Source organism: Cervus elaphus, chromosome 20 (assembly GCF_910594005.1).
Source record: "Cervus elaphus chromosome 20, mCerEla1.1, whole genome shotgun sequence".
In the NCBI taxonomy this organism is placed as follows: Eukaryota; Metazoa; Chordata; class Mammalia; order Artiodactyla; family Cervidae; genus Cervus; species Cervus elaphus.
In genome coordinates, this window is record NC_057834.1 from 31,632,611 (window position 1) to 31,649,106 (window position 16,496).

The window sequence follows — 16,496 nt, forward strand, 5'->3', positions numbered from 1 at the left end:
TTCTCCAAGCCAGGCTTCAACAGTACATGAACCGAGAACTTCCAGATGTTCAAACTGGATTTAGAAAAGGCAGAGGAACCGGAGATCAAATTGCTAACATCCATTGGATCATCAAAAAAATGACAGACTTCCAGAAAAACATTTACTTCTGCTTTATTGACTACACCAAAGCCTTTGACTATGTGGATCACAACAACCTGTGGAAAGAGATTGGAATACCATCTTCTTAAAGAGATGGGAATATCAGACCACCTGACCTGCCTCCTGAGAAATCTGTATGCAGGTCAAGAAGCAACAATTAGAACTGGACATGGAACAACAGATTGTTTCCAGATCTGGAAATGAGTACGTCAAGGCTGCATATTACCGGGCTAGATGAAGCACACGCTGGAATCAAGATTGCCAGGAGAAATATCAATAATCTCAGATATGCAGATGACACCACCCTTATAGCAGAAACTGAAGAACTAAAGAGCCTCTTGATGAAAGTGAAAGAAGAGAGTGAAAAAGTTGGCTTAAAACTCAACGTTCAGAAAACTAAGATCATGGCATCTGATCCCATCATTTCATGGCAAATAATGGGGAAACAATGGAAACAGTGACAGACTTTATTTTTTGGGCTCCAGAATCATTGCAGATGATGTGATTGCAGCCATGAAATTAAAAGACACTTGCTCCTTGGAAGGAAATCTATGACCAACCTAGTTCCAGTTCAGTCACTCAGTCGTGTCCAACTCTTTGTGACCCCATGAACCGCAGTACGCCAGGCCTCCCTGTCCATCACCAACTCCCGGAGTCCACCCAAACCTACATCCATTGTGTCAGTGATGCCATTCAACCATTTCATCCTCTGTCATCCCCTTCTCCTCCTGCCCTCAATCTTTACCCTATCAGGGTCTTTTCCAATGAGTCAGCTCTCTGCATCAGGTGGCCAAAGTATTGGAGTTTCACCTTCAGCATCAGTCCTTCCGATGAACACCCAGGACTGATCTCCTTTAGGATGGACTGGTTGGATCTCCTTGCAGTCCAAGGGACTCTCAAGAGTCCTCTCCAACACCACAGTTCAAAAGTATCAATTTTTCGGCACTCAGCTTTCTTTATAGTCCAGCTCTCACATCCATACATGACTACTGGAAAAACCATAGCCTTGACTATGGTCAAGGACCTTTGCTGGCAAAGTAACATCTCTGCTTTTTAATATGCTGTCTAGGTTGGTCATAACTTTTCTTCCAAGGAGCAAGTGTCTTTTAATTTCATGGCTGCAATCACCATCTGCAGTGATTTTGGAGCCCAAAAAAGTAAAGTCAGCCACTGTTTCCACTGTTTTCCCATCTATTTGCCATGAAGTGATGGGACCAGATGCCATGATCTTAAGTCTTCTGAATGTTGAGTTTTAAGTGAACTTTTTCACTCTCCTCTTTCACTTTCATCAAGAGGCTCTTTAGTTCTTCTTCACTTTCTGCCATAAGGGTGGTGTCATCTGCATATCTGTGGTTATTGATATTTCTCCTGGCAATCTTGATTCCAGCTTGTGCTTCTTCCAGCCCAGTGTTTCTCATGATGTACTCTGCATATAAGTTAAATAAGCAAGGTGACAATATACAGCCTTGACATACTCCTTTTCCTATTTGGAACCAGTCTGTTGTTCCATGTCCAGTTCTAACTGTTGCTTCCTGACCTGCATACAGATTTCTCAAGAGGCAGGTCAGGTGATCTGGTATCCCATCTCTTTCAGAATTTTCCACAGTTTATTGTGATCCACACAGTCAAAGGCTTTGGCATAGTCAATAAAGCAGAAATAGATGTTTTTCTGAAACTCTCTTGCTCTTTCGATAATCCGGTGGGTGTTGGCAATTTGATCTCTGGTTCCTCTGCCTTTTCTGGAACAACTGGAAGTTCACAGTTCACATATTGCTGAAGCCTGGATTGGAGAATTTTGAGCATTACTTTGCTAGTGTGTGAGATGAGTGCAATTGTGCAGTAGTTTGAGCATTCTTTGGCACTGCCTTTCTTAGGGACTGGAATGAAAGCTGACCTTTTCCAGTCCTGTGGCCACTGCTGAGTTTTTCAAATTTGCTGACATATTGAGTGCAGCACTTTCACAGCGTCATCTTTTAGGATTTGAAATAGCTCAACTGGAATTCCATCACTTCAACTAGCTTTGTTCATAGTGATGCTTCCTAAGGCCCACCTGACTTCACATTCCAGGATGTCCGGCTCTAGATGAGTGTGAGTGATCACATCTTTGTGATTATCTGGGTCGTGAAGATCCCTTTGTACAGTTCTTATGTGTATTCTTGTCACCTCTTCTTAATATCTTCTGCTTCTGTTAGGTCCATACCATTGCTAGACAGCATATTAAAAAGCAAGAGACATTACTTTGCCAACAAATTTCTGTCTAGTCAAAGTTATGGCTTTTCCAATAGTCATGTATGGATGTGAGAGTTGGACTATAAAGAAAACTGAGCACCAAAGAATTGATGCTTTTGAACTGTGGTGTTGGAGAAGACTCTTGAGAGTCCCTTGGACTGCAAGGAGATCCAACTAGTCCATCCTAAAGGAAATCAGTCCTGAATATTCATTGGAAGAACTGATGCTGTAGCTGAAACTCCCAATATTTGGCCACCCATAGCGAAGAAGTGACTCATTAGAAAAGACTCTGATGCTGGGAAAGATTGAAGGCGAAGGAGAAGGGGACGACAGAGGATGAGATGGTTGGATGGCATCACTTACTTGATGGACATGAGTTTGAGTAAGCTCTGGGAGTTGGTGATGGACAGGAAACCTGGCATGCTGCAGTCTGTGGGGTCGCAGAGTCTGACATGACTGAGCAACGGAACTGAACTGAACTGAATGGTCTAATTTCAGGCATTAGAGAACTGAATCAAATCATGAAAATATCGTGAGGCATATTTTTTCAGTGGGGCCTTTATAAGCCCTTCCAACTTTGAAAGAGTTGGTTTGATGAAAGAACAACAGCTGTACCTGAAGTCAACCAGTCAATCAGAAGAAAGGCTAAAATTTAATGCAATTTTATTAGAAGCCTGTAAATGCCTGTTACTAATTATATTACAATTCCTGTAAGTGTCTGTGAAATACTAAGTGGAGAATTCACATAGGACTCAGGCAGGATTGAACCATGGATGTTAAAGGGACACAAATAACCTAAAATGGTCACCTCTCTCCACAGAAGAATGGGCCAGAGGATCCAAAAACAGACCCAAATATTAGGGAATACAATAAATGTGGTATTTCAAGTCAGTTGGAAAAGACAGCTTATTTCAGTAAATGATGCTGAGACAACCAGTTAGGTATCTAGAGACTGACCTCAGTTTAGACACCAAAACAAACACCAACAGAACAAAAATTTAAATGTAAAAACTAACCAGGGATAAATACTGGAATTTACAAAAAGCTTTCAAAGCATAAGATCTGGAAGCACAGAAAGAAAGAGTAACATATTTGACTACATAAATATTAAGAAGATGTCTGTGGCAAAAAAAAAAAAAAAGCCACAAACAAAAATTAAATGAAAACCTCCAGGAAAATATTTGTAACATAGTTGACAAAGGGCTGATTTCCTCAATAAAGTTTCAAACAGTTAATATAAATGATCAATAGCCCAATAGTAAATGGCAAAAAACATGAAAGGCTATTTTCAGGGAAAAAAAAGAAATAAAACATATAAACATAAGGGGGAAAAAAACCTCATAATTAAAGAAATGAAAATGTAAAAAATGAAACACCATGTTTCAGCTACAGTTTAAGAAGCAATACAGTATAATGGTTAAAACTAATTGCTCTAGAGTCAGAATACTTGAGAGTGAATCCTGGTTCTGCTCCTTACTGTACATTCTCTTGTTTCCTAGGCCTGGGTTCTTGTGAGAATAAAATGAGAAAATACAATAAAAAGCAAAGAAGACTGTGCATGGCATATAGTAACCGCATCAGTTCTTATTATCAGGTGGACAAAAACAGGAAGACCACTGGTATAGTGTTGGAAAGGGAGTAGAGAACTAGGCACTCAAGTATACCGCTGGCAGATGTTAAACTGGCACAGTGTCTTTGAGTAGCAATTTGATATTTCTACTAGAAAGAGTCAGACACGACTGAGCGACTGAACTGAACTGAAATGAACTAGTGTTCTAAGTTCATAAACCCTGTGAGTTAGCAGTTCACTTTTAGAAATGTATCCTACTAGTCACATACGTTCATAAAGACATATGCTTCCCTCTCTCTATATATATATATCTTTATACTCATAATGATATATAGGTAGATACAGATTTTCATTGCAGCAATGTATGTAACAGCAAAAGACTGGAGATGACCTAAGTATCATCTAAATTAGACTAAAAAATACATGACGGTATACCCTAAAATGAAATAATATACTGCTATGAAAAAATTCCCCAAAATGGTCAAAAAAGCAAATCACCAAACAATGTGGACAGCTTACTCCCATTAGTCTAAGAATGCATATAACATTTCTGGAAGGAGACACAAGAAAATAATAACAGTAGTTGCCCCTGAGGAGCAAGAATGGGAGCTGAAGTCAGATGGAGATTTGCTTTTTATTAAATACCTTTCTGTAAATATGAAACTTTTTTCCCCATGTACATTTTTTTAATGAAACAAAAACTAGTTAATTAAAAAAATAAGAGTGCAACCATCATATAACATTACATCTCTATCAGAAAAGCATACCAGCTAAAGATAGAAGTTCTAAGAGAGATGATGCTTGCTTAACTATAATCATGGCTTTAGGGACCAAAATATTATCTCTAGAGAGTGATGAGAACCACAGAGACTAAACACACGAGTCTCATTTCCAGAGCTCATATTGTCCATCTGTTAACTAGCTCTAAAATAAGAGCTGCTTTTAACTCCATCCCTAGAAGTGTATGAGTGTTCTTGTACTTGGTGTATTGATTGGGATGACTTTGGGGAAGAAGGAAGGGAGAAGGATTGACAATCATCCGTTAAAATGCTCTCCTGGTTCTCAATGATCTTTTTTTTTTTGACAACTTATTTCTTAGTTTTTTTCCTTTCATCTTAACACCTTACACATAAACTTTATAATTCAGAAAGCACAATTCCACTTTCTCCCTAACAATCCAGTAGATGGGTCTGATAATGTCATTTTAGATGAGTCTCAGAGAGGTTGCCTAATCCAACAGGTATTAGGTTTGTGTCCTAGCACCACCACTTAATCTTCTAAATCTGTTACTTTCCACACTACAGCCTTCTTTCATCATCCCTGCTCAATCTCATGGCACCAACTCCGGATTCCACCTCAACCCAGCCAACATCAAGCACCTGTATACTTAGGCCCTATGATTCTAGAGAGTGATGGCAGAGACAGGCGTCAATTAAGGACAAAGGATAAGATATGTTTTTCTTTATAGGGACAAATCTGAATCAACTGCTTTTTAGAACATCATTTCTTCCTTCTGTCTGAGAAAATGAAGTAGTGGACCCTATAAAGAGGGTCTTGGCAGCACTGAGCACCTACCATACTATGACATTATCTAGATACTTTATTCACTTTACCTTATTTCCCCTGTAAAGGTTCTATTATCTTCACAATACAAATGACTACAGAAATTCAGTGAAGCGATGTCAATTGCTTTATATCACACAGCTCCTATGTTCCTGTGTTAAATAAGGACTCAAACCGCAGTCTCTGGCTCTAAAGTATGTTGTACATTACACCACTCCACCCAATGAACAAATACTGCTCTTGGGGCTCCATGATTTGCAAGGGTGGTTAAAGAGCCCAGTCAAAGACAATCTGGAAGTTCTTAAGCATGCTAAGAACCTGGAAGTTATGCTAGAAAAAAGTCAGGGCTGCTATCCAACCAATTTTCCCATATTTATTTACTCTGTCCCTCACATCTCTAAAATGAAAATGCACCTAAGTTTCAGGGGAGAATATTGGGGGCACTATCAGCCAATAAAATGAATAACAAGAAGCAAAAGGCAGCCCCTGCTAACTGCCAGGCGGTCCTGGAAGGGCTGCCTTCTGCGGTTGCCAGGCAACAAAGGTAAACAGCAGGAAGTGGCAGGATCATGGCCACTAACTACAGTGCCAACCAGGTAAGCACTTTTTTTCCATTTCTTTAACATTTAATTTTGCCTTCCAGAGTTCACCTTTTGCCTGACCCCTCCCATAGGATTCTGATTACTGAATAGACCAAAAAAAAAAAGTGCTAAATGATAGTATTTTTTTTTTTAAACCTCCTTGGCTCTCAAGGGAGGGAGGGCCCAAAGGACAAGTAATAAGTATTTCTGGGTCAAGTTTGTAGGCTCTAACCCAGAGGTCAGCAAATTTTTTTCTGTAAAGGGCCACAGAGGAAATATTTTAGGCTCTGTGGGCCAAGTGATAAAATCAAAGATACTATATCGGTATGAGAGAAAACATTTTCCATAAATATTTGACAAAATTCAAAATATAATAACAGTATAATTATTTTATATTATTAATGAAAAGAATGGAATTCTTATAGGATGAGAAAATATTTTTGCTTAATTGGGACACAAAGTGTTCCCGTTTATCAAATCAACTGCAAATGTTCATCTATTAAAAACAATTCTTAGCTTTCTCAGGCCATCTCAAAACAGACAGGAGGATAGATTTGGCCCATTGGCCAGAGTTTGCTGACCCCTGGTCTAGACCAGCACTATAATAAAAAGATAATGTGAATCACAAATGTAACTTCAAATTTTCTAGTAGCTACATGCTGCTGCTGCTGCTGCTGCTAAGTCACTTCAGTTGTGTCCAACTCTGTGCGACCCCATAGACGGCAGCCCACCAAGCTCCGCCGTCCCTGGGATTCTCCAGGCAAGAACACTGGAGTGGGTTGCCATTGCCTTCTCCAATGCATGAAAGTGAAAAGTGAAAGTGAAGTCGCTCAGTTGTGTCCGACTCTTAGCAACCCCATGGACTGCAGCCTACCAGGCTCCGTCCATGGCATTTTCCAGGCAAGAGTACTGGAGTGGGTTGGTAGCTACATGAGAAACATTTAAAAGAAAAAGTTAATTTTAATAATATATTTAATTTAGCCTGGTAAGTCCAAAATATTATTTCTAACATTTAATCAATATTTTAAATTATAATTAGATGTTTCACATTCCCTTTTTTTTTTTGGTACTAAATCTTCAAAATCCAGTATTCTTTATATAGCTGACCCTTGAACAAGGCAGGGATTAGGGCACAGATCCCCACACAATTGAACATCTGCATCTAACTTAACAGTCAGCCCTCCATATCCAGGGTTCCACATTCACAGATTCAACCAACTATTGATCATGTAGTACTATAGTACATATTTTTTGAAAAAAATCTGTAAGTTAACTTGCACAGTTCAAACCCATGATGTTCAAGGGTCGACTGTACATACAAAGCACCTCAATTTGGACTGGTCACATTTCCAGGGCTCAAGAGCCACATGTGGCTAGTGGCTTCATGTTGAACAGCACACAGACAAAATGACTTACATCCTCTTTGCAGTGAGTTAAAGATTCCTTAGCATGGTTGTTCATGCCTTTGGTCTTCAAATCTAAAGAACTGTGTCTAGCTATCATTTCCTGGGCTTGGGACCTGAGTCTCAGGGATTCTCATCTTTCTCTCCACAGTACGAAAAACCTTTCTCACCCAAGTATCTGCAGAACTGGTCTCTTGCCAAGCCAACAAAAGAGGTATTCCAGCTTCAGTTCACCCTCTTTACGTCACAGTCTGTGTAATTCACTGGCACCTAAACTCTTTCAGCATCCTTTGGATTCCCATAGCCTCCTCTCCTTCAGCCCTTAATTCAAATTTAAGCCCTTCAGATACTCTCTCCCACTTCTCCACTCCATCTTTACAAGCACTCTTCTCTCCACCTCTACCCCAGAGGATTTCTTCCCATGAAGGCTACACTCAGATTATTGCCGATGATCGTGGTCATCTGCTGCCTTCAGTGCCCCGTTCCAAGGTGAGATATTCATCTCCATTCTCATCTAGAAAGTTAAAGAACCAAGGCATAGAACTGGGGTAACAGAGGGAAGACTTGTAATCTCCTGCAGCCACTGCTTGGAAAATTAAAGTGCAATCTAATTCACATTGTAACAAGAGTGCTCCCAAACTTCCAGCCAATAGGATAGGTTTAACACCCAGAACTCCTTAAGTTGATGAATGATTGGTATAAAATGAATACCTTCAGGTGATAACACTTATATAGTGGGTACCCTGCCAAACTTAGGCTAAGGATGTAGAGTTTAAGCCAGTGGAGGTAAAGGGGATTAAAAAATTAGGGCCATCTAAATAAGAAAGGGGGAAGAGATTGGTTAAGTTATGCTTTCAGTCTTGTCTCATGACAATCCCAAAGGTAAAAAGATGGAACCAAGATGAATAGAACAGACCTGCCAATAGGCCAGTTACTGGGAATGAGAAGCCCTGTTGAGGAATCCCATCTTTTTCCATTTAGGCAAGTCCTTGGGGCTCCTTCATGGGCACCTGGCAAATGCCTCTGAAGATACCCCCTGCTCGGGCAATCCTGACCTCCCGTACAGCTGCTGGTGCCGCCTCCCTCACCAAATGGATACAGAAAAATCCTGATTTACTTAAGGCCTCCAATGGGTTGCGTCCTGAAATCTTAGGCAAGGTATTTACTTCTTCCACTTAACTAACCTCAATCCTATTTTCTTTTCAACCTCAGAAATGCCTATTGTTATACTACCACAATCCCAGCAGGGGGAACCTTTAACCAATTCTGTCTTATCCTGTTTAGTCCTTAAGCAACCTCTTCGGCCTGAAGGGATAAGTTAAGGACATCTTCTCCACCCAACCCATCTCCCCCCTTCACACAGTACAAAATGATCTGATCTCAAGGGGAGTTTAACTCTTACTTGAAACCTGACTTCTTGCCCATGGGATAGGGAGAAGGGGATTTAGAATTGAGATGGATTGAGAATGATCTAGGCCTAACTGGAAACATAATTGTCTCTTCTGTTCTACCCATGACAGCCCCATGATCCAGACAGTCAGAAGAAACTCAGGAAGTCTATCACAAAGACTGTACAACAAGCACCAAGTCCCACCATAATCCCAAACTCCCCAGCCTCAAATCTCAATTCCCCAGATCAACTCCAAAGCTCACATCCCTCTGCAGGTCACACTCCATGTCCCCAAAGCCCACTCAACTCTCCAAAGTGCCCATCTGGAAGCCCGTGTTTGCCCTATGCAGGCCGTAATGTAGCTGAGATCCAGAAATGCAAACCTGCAACTCCGTAAGGGACTAAGGGACTGAGTGACTTAAGGAAGATCCCGCCTTAATCAGGGAAGTTACAGATGGGAATAAAGGCAAATTTGTAAAATAAAACTTTTTTTTTTTGTTATTGGAGTATAGTTGCTTTACAATTTTGTGTTAGTAACATTGTATGTTGAATCTTTTACTGACTTGAATTTTTTCTCTTCAGCTCTTGAGGTAGGAGGTAGATGGGCATCCCCCCCAACTCCCCCAAGGTAAAGCGATTGGAGATTCATTCCCAATAAACTGAAACTCCACTCCAAGATGAGAATAGCAGGACAATTAAGGGAGGCGGCTGGGCCCTGCTCAAACCACTTATTTCTCCCTCTGGAAGTCAGGAGATCTCCCCGACCACACATGCACCTAGGCTCCTTGCAGGCAAAAGTGGGGAGCAATGTCAAGGGATGCTCTACCCATAACACCTCTTCAGTAGAATCTACCTTGGCTAAGAGATGTGTGCAATCACATGAGAGAATCCTGATATACCACATACGGACTGTGAACCAGACAAATCAAAATGATTGGCCAAAGGAAACCAACAAGAAATGCCTCATAAAAGTAATTCAAACTGCTCTGAGGGCGCAAGTCTGGGACAGTCTGCCTGTGTGCCTATCCACATGTATTATACTTTTTCCTCTTAATAAATACCTTACTTGCTTCACTACTTTCTTTGTGGGAGTTCTTTTCTGCAAAGTCGAAGGGCCAGGGCCCTTGCCAGTGACCACTGGTCTAGTAGCTAGGATTTGGTGCTTTCACAGCTGCGGCCCAGCCTCAATCTCTGGCTGGGGTACCAAGTCCTGCTCTAAGCTGTTGCGGGCCGAGGCCATCCAAGATCACTCTGGCCGCCTCTTTTAACCCAAAATTAGAAGGGCTGGAGGAAATAAGTAGGGAAAGCAACATGACAGTGGCTTGGGGTAGAACAAGGATTTTACTCCAGAAAAGACAAGACCAGGAGGAAGATGGTCTGAATTATATCAAACAAAACCTCAAATGACCAGTCTGTCACTCCTACCCCCCTCACTTTTCACCCCGAGCATGAACTACAACTTCAAAGTCAGAAGTACAACCATTTAGAGTAGAGCAGGTGTATGTGCATTTGAAGGTGGGTAAGAAAAGCAACAGGATGCCAGGGTAGGAGACATGACCCTTGTCTAAGAGATCATATCTGATCTGACAGAACACACAGGGGAACTAAGAGTTGTAAAAGCAAAACTTAAGCAAAAATACAAATATAATTTGAAAACTGAAGATACAGAAGTGATTAGGAGACAGAGAATAAAAATAAAGGGTGACAGTTAAGTAGAAAGTTGAGGCAGAATTACATATATGACGACCACTCTGCCACTCCCCTGAATGATTAAGAAGCCACCAAAAAAGTCCCCTATCCACTTCCCAGCCTCTAATTTCTCTTTCTCTTTATCCCTGTTCTGCACCTTCCTGGCACTGGCTGTTACACTTAATGCACTTGCCAAACCTTTCCCAGTTCCAGTACCCAGCTGTTCCCTTGTGAACACGGGTGCCTCACTCAGGACAAGCACAGACATCTGGTGTACACTGGAAAGCGTGTTAGTCGCTCAGTCCTGTCCGACTCTTTGTGACCCGTGGACTGTAGCCCACCAGGCTCCTCTGCCCATGGGATTCTCCAGGCAAGAACACTGGAGTGGGTTAGCATGCCCTTCTCCAGGGGACCTTTCCACCCCATGGATTGAACGCAGGTCTCCGACATGGCAGATTCTACTGTTTGAGCCGTAAGGGAAGCCCCGGGTGTGCGCTGGAAAAGGCTCCAAAGACTTCTCAGGGCCAGGATGGCAACAAGGGAGAAGTGATCCTCACTTAAAGCCAAGGACTACTGGGAGCTGGGATGAAGACTGACGAGGCAGCCAAGCAAGGTCTTCCTCTCCAACTGACACCAATCCCAGTCACTGCTCCTCCTCTCCAACCCACAGCTGTGACTGGCTGGCTAGCACCGAGAGCGACACACTAAGGAGATCAGTCACCCAGAGTCCAGGGACTATTAAAACACCACTCCTGCCACAGGGAGTTAGGGACCCAAAAGCCTGGCCTATATGGACTAGGAAGTAGCAAGTTCTCTCATAAAACCATAAATGTCTGCCAGCTTTCCAACAATCTTTCTTACCTCTACTCTCCCCTGATTTACATACTTAGCTCATGGTCCCTTGGCCATCCCTCCCATTGTTCCACTGGATTGTAACTTGCTGATCTGTACCTTGGGGTTTATAATCCGTTCTCAGTGGGATTTTGGAGTTTATAACAAACTAAAAGCTCTCCACAGCTTAACTTCCTTTCTCCTGCTCCCTTCTTCTCTGAGGTTTCTGCATGTTAAATCCCTAGCTACTCTTATTTGCTTCCCTGATAATTTTTCCAGTGCTCACCTAAAAGACAAACTGCTTCCCTCCTGAGGAAGGTAGGATTGGGGGATGCAAACACCTGAGAGGAGCAGACCAGAGGGAGACCAGACAGGGGAGGGAGGAAACTGGCTCCTCCTCCCCAATTGCCACTGTCTTGGTTTTTCAAAATATCAACGAGAGTCAAAGGCAAAATAATAATTTTAATTCAGTTTCAGAAAAAGATGTCACGTGATTCTGGATTAGAAAACATGACAGTAAGAGGTTTGGTTTTTCTGGAAACACAAAGAAAAGAAATAACCTGCAATAGATTCAATGATAATTTTCTGGATCTTCTTCTTGCATCAAAAGCTATATATCTTCTCCCCAAGACCTGCTTCAAGAGCCAACTTAACTTTTTATCTCCCGCTAGCTGGGACAGGCTAATTCTCCTCCACCCCCACCCCTCTCCTTCAGTCACACTGTGTGGGTGCTAAAGACCCTGGGCTCTGACCAATGGACAGAATTGTCCTTTGAGCCAGCATCCCACAGGCACTGGCACCCGAATCCCCACTCCCAGTCCCCATGGCAGAGGCCACAGAGCTGGCATTGTTTCCACTGTCTCAGGAAGAAGGAGCCAAAGGCTGACCCTCAGCATAAATCAAGGCCTGACATGAAGAAAGAAAGAAGGTTCCCAAGCCCAGAGTAGGCTGCAAGCCGGGGGCAAGAAAAGGGAGTTTTTTACAATCATTCCATCCTTAGAAATAAGGGGAAAACTGAACCCTTTTCCACCACTTTGGTTCTGTAACGTACTCTACTGCTGAGCTCCAAGGGGATCTGCAAGCAAAGAAGGGTCTAAACAAATCAGGATAACTTTGCCCTGGCCAAAGACAAGAGTAACAAACAGGAAGACAGGTCAATGTGATCATTTGCAGGATGATGACGCTGGGAACTTCGGCTCTTCACATGGCTGCCAGCCCTACCGAGGACAACACAGTAAGAACCAAGACAACCACTCCAGACTGGTGTAGCTGGGAAATCGTCAGGCCTTTTCCTAGATCCCACATCTGTAAAAGTAAGAAAAAAATGTCAGCAATCAGGGTCCTGGTCACTCATAGCGCCTTTCTCAGGAAAGAACTCCACTTAGAAACAGGCAATTTCCCTCAGAACGATTCTAGAGAAAAGCACTTCTCCCTTATTCGTGACCTTCGCCTTCCTCGAAACCCACAATACGGTACCTGCCACCCTCTTATCCCAATGACAGTAAAGGGAATCGATTCTCAGTCCCTATATATAAGAACTTTCAGACTAAACAGATAAAACTTCCCCTCGTGACAACAAAACCAGATCAAGGTTTTCCAAAGTGTGTTTCTCCAAAAACTAGTTCCTCAGGATATTAAAAGGCATTACTCAAGTTCTGAGGTCAAATAAATTTGGCAAATGTTTAAATACAAGACTTCTCAAACAATTTACTAATGCACACTGTTAATCTCCAAAATGGGGATATACTACATGGCTTTTTAGATATAGTCAACCACTGAATCCTCTTTGGAAAGCAACATTTGTCCACTGGGGGAACGAGTATTTTTTAAAAAAAATACTCTTTGGGGACTTCCCTGGTGATCCAGTGGTTAAGACTCCACACTTCCAATGCAGGAGGTTCAATCCCTGGTGGGGAAATAATCCCACGTGATTCAAGGCATGGCCAAAAAAATATTAAAAAGTACTCTTGGGATCTAGACTCAATCTTGTTTTGACTGTGACACGCCCCCATGACTAAGAAATATCTTTTTAGTTAGTACCCAATGTCTGTGTATATATATTTTATATATAAAAATTCATTAAACGATAAGCAATATTTATCAACACCTTGTTGATATATTCTGTATGGTATATTCTATTTAAAGTTCTTTTTTGTTGGTAGCAACCCACTAAATAGATTTTCTACCCACTGAGTCAAAAAACACAGTTTAAAAAACACTGATTTAGACTCTCCTGTGCCCTAGGGATATCAACATATCGTATTCTAAAAGCTCCCCTAGGGCTAAAGCAGAGTCTTCAGGTTTCACACTTTCCACACATGACTGCATCAACACAAATGAGCCCAAACTTTAAGAATGCTTCAGAGAAAAATTAGAACCTGGAAAAAACTCAAGATGAGAAGATGTCCCTACCTCAGGTGTCAAACAGCTTCTACCTAGATAAGATTACGAGTCAAAGAGACAAACAGTTGCTTGCTTTTAAAGAACAGTTCAGTTCAGGTGCTGTCGTGTCCAACTCTTTGCGGCCCCAGGGACTGCAGCATGCCAGGCCTCCCTGTCCATCACCAACTCCCAGAGCTTGCTCAAACTCATATCCATCAAGTCAGTGATGCCATCCAACCATCTCATCCTCTGTCGTACCCTTCTCCTCCAGCCTTCAATCCTTCTCAGCATCAGGGTCTTTTCCAATGAGTCAGTTCTTCACATCAGGTGGCCCAAAGTATTGGAGTTTCAGTTTCAGAATTACTCCTTCCAATGAATATTCAGGACTGACTTCCTTTAGGATAGGCTGGTTGATCTCTGCAGTCCAAGGGATTCTCAAGAGTCTTCCTCAATACCACAGTTCAAAAGCATCAATTCTTCAGTGCTCAGCTTTCTTTATGGTCCAACTCTCACGTCTATACACGACTACTGGAAAAACCATAGCTTCGACTAGACAGACCTTTGTTGGTAAAGTAATGTCTCTGCTTTTTCATATGCTGTCTAGGTTGGTCATAGTTTTTCTCCCAAGGAGCAAGCATCTTTTAATTTCATGGCAGCAGTCACCATCTGCAGTGATTCTGGAGCCCAAGAAAAGAGCCTCTAACTGTTTCCACTGTTTCCCCATCTATTTGCCATGAAGTGATGGGATCAGATGCCATGATCTTAGTTTTCTGAAAGTTGAGTTTTAGGCAGTTTTTTCACTCTTTTCTTTCACTTACATCAACAGGCTCTTTAGTTCCTCTTCACTTTCTGTCATAAGGGTGGTGTCATCTGCCTGTCTGAGGTTATTGATGTTTCTCCCCGCAATTTTGATTCCAGCTTGTGCTTTATCCAGCCCAGCATTTCACAAGATGTACTCTGCATATAAGTTAAATAAACATGGTGACAATATACAGCCGTGACATACTCCTTTTCCAATTTGGAACCAGTCTGTTGTTCATGTCTGGTTCTAACTGTTGTTTCTCGACCTGCAGATTTCTCAGGAGGCAGGTAAGGTGGTCTGGTATCCCCATCTCTTTCAGAATTTTCCAGTTTGCTGTGATCCACACAAAGGCTTTGGCATAGTCAATGAAGCAGAAGTAGATGTTTTTCTGTAACTCTCTCGCTTTTTCGATGATCCAATGGATGTTGGCAATTTGATCTCTGGTTCCTCTGCCTTTTCTAAATCCAGTTTGAACATTTGGAAGTTCTTGGTTCATGTACTATTGAAGCCTGGCTTGGAGAATTTTGAGCATTATTTTGCTAGTGTGTGAGATGAATGCAATTGTGTGGTAGTTAGAACATTCTTTGGCATTGCCTTTCTTGTGGATTGGAATGAAAACTGGCCCTTTCCAGTCCTGCGGCCACTGCTGAGTTTTCCAAATTTGCTGGCATATTGAATGCAGCCCTTTCACAGCATCATCTCTCAGGATTTGAAATAGCTCAACTGGAATTCCATCCCTTCCACTAGTTTTGTTCATAGTGATGCTTTCTAAGGCCCATTTGACTTCACACTCCAGGATGTCTGGCACTAGATGAGTGATCACACCATCATGGTTATCTGGGTCATGAAGATCTTTTTTATACAGTTCTTCTGTGTATTCTTGCCACCTCTTCTTAGAATCTTCTGCTTCTGTTAGGTCCATACTGTTTCTGTCCTTTACTGTGCTCATATTTGCATGAAATATTCCCCTAGTATCTCTAATTTTCTTGAAGAGATCGAGATCTCTAGTCTTTCCCAGTCTATTGTTTTCCTCTGTATCTTTGCACTGATCATTTAGGCTTTCTTATCTCTCCTTGCTATTCTTTGGAACTCTGAAATCAGATGGGTGTTATCTTTCCTTTTCTCCTTTGCTTTTCTCTTCTCAGCTATGTGTAAGGCCTCCTCAGAGAACCATTTTGCCTTTTTGCATTTCTTTTTCTTGGGGATGGGCTTGATCCCTATCTCCTGTACAATGTCACAAACCCCCATCCATAGTTCTTCAGGCACTCTGTCTATCAGATCTAATCCCTCAAATCTATTTGTCACTTCCACTGTATAATCATAAGGGATTTGATTTAGGTCATACCTGAATGTTATAGTGGCTTTCCTTAGTTTTTTCAATCTTAAATTTTGCAATAAGGAGTTCATGATATGAGCCACAGTCAGCTCCTGGTCTTGTTTTTGCTGACTGTATAGAGCTTCTCCATCTTTGGCTGCAAAGAATATAATCAATCTGATTTTGGTATTGACCATCTGGTGATGTCCATGTGTAGAGTCTTCTCTTGTGTTGTTGGAAGAAGGTGTTTGCTATGACCAGTGCGTTCTCTTGGCAAAACTCTGTTAGCCTTTGCCCTGCTTCTTTTTTTACTTCAAGCCCAAATTTGCCTGTTACTCAACGCATCTCTTGACTTCCTACTTTTGCATTCCAGTCCCCTATAATGAAAAGGACATCTTTTGTGTGTGTTAATTCTAGAAGGTCTTTTAGGTGTTCATAGAACTGTTCAGCTTCTTCAGCATTACTGGTTGGGGCATAGACTTGGATTACTGTGATACTGAATGGTTTGCCTTGGAAATGAACATAGGTCATTCTGTCATTTTTGAAAGTGTACCTAAGTACTGCATTTCGGACTCTTTGGTTGACTATGAGGGCTATTCC

The 16,496-nt window shown here is 41.8% G+C and overlaps 2 protein-coding genes across 4 annotated transcripts in view; one reads left to right on the forward strand and one right to left on the reverse strand.

Annotated features, from left to right (window-relative positions):
* The window catches only part of CFAP126 (cilia and flagella associated protein 126), a 28,994-nt gene extending 19,611 nt beyond the window's left edge, over positions 1-9,383 (forward strand). Inside the window, exons 1-5 of one of the 3 annotated variants that reach the window (XM_043876687.1) lie at positions 5,117-6,099; positions 7,639-7,701; positions 7,896-7,976; positions 8,469-8,645; positions 9,008-9,383. In XM_043876687.1, coding sequence (XP_043732622.1) covers positions 6,073-6,099; positions 7,639-7,701; positions 7,896-7,976; positions 8,469-8,645; positions 9,008-9,274 — 615 coding nt within the window. In that variant the 5' untranslated portion in view covers positions 5,117-6,072 and the 3' untranslated portion in view covers positions 9,275-9,383. Of the gene's footprint in view, positions 1-5,116; positions 6,100-7,638; positions 7,702-7,895; positions 7,977-8,468; positions 8,646-9,007 lie in introns of those variants that run through there. The other 2 variants (XM_043876686.1, XM_043876688.1) reach the window with 2 other exon arrangements.
* Positions 9,384-11,839: 2,456 nt separating this feature from the next.
* The window catches only part of SDHC (succinate dehydrogenase complex subunit C), a 31,547-nt gene continuing 26,890 nt past the window's right edge, over positions 11,840-16,496 (reverse strand). The window contains exon 6 of the mRNA XM_043876689.1: positions 11,840-12,702. Within this exon, the coding sequence (XP_043732624.1) occupies positions 12,598-12,702 (105 nt within the window). The 3' untranslated portion in view covers positions 11,840-12,597. The remainder of the gene's footprint in view (positions 12,703-16,496) is intronic.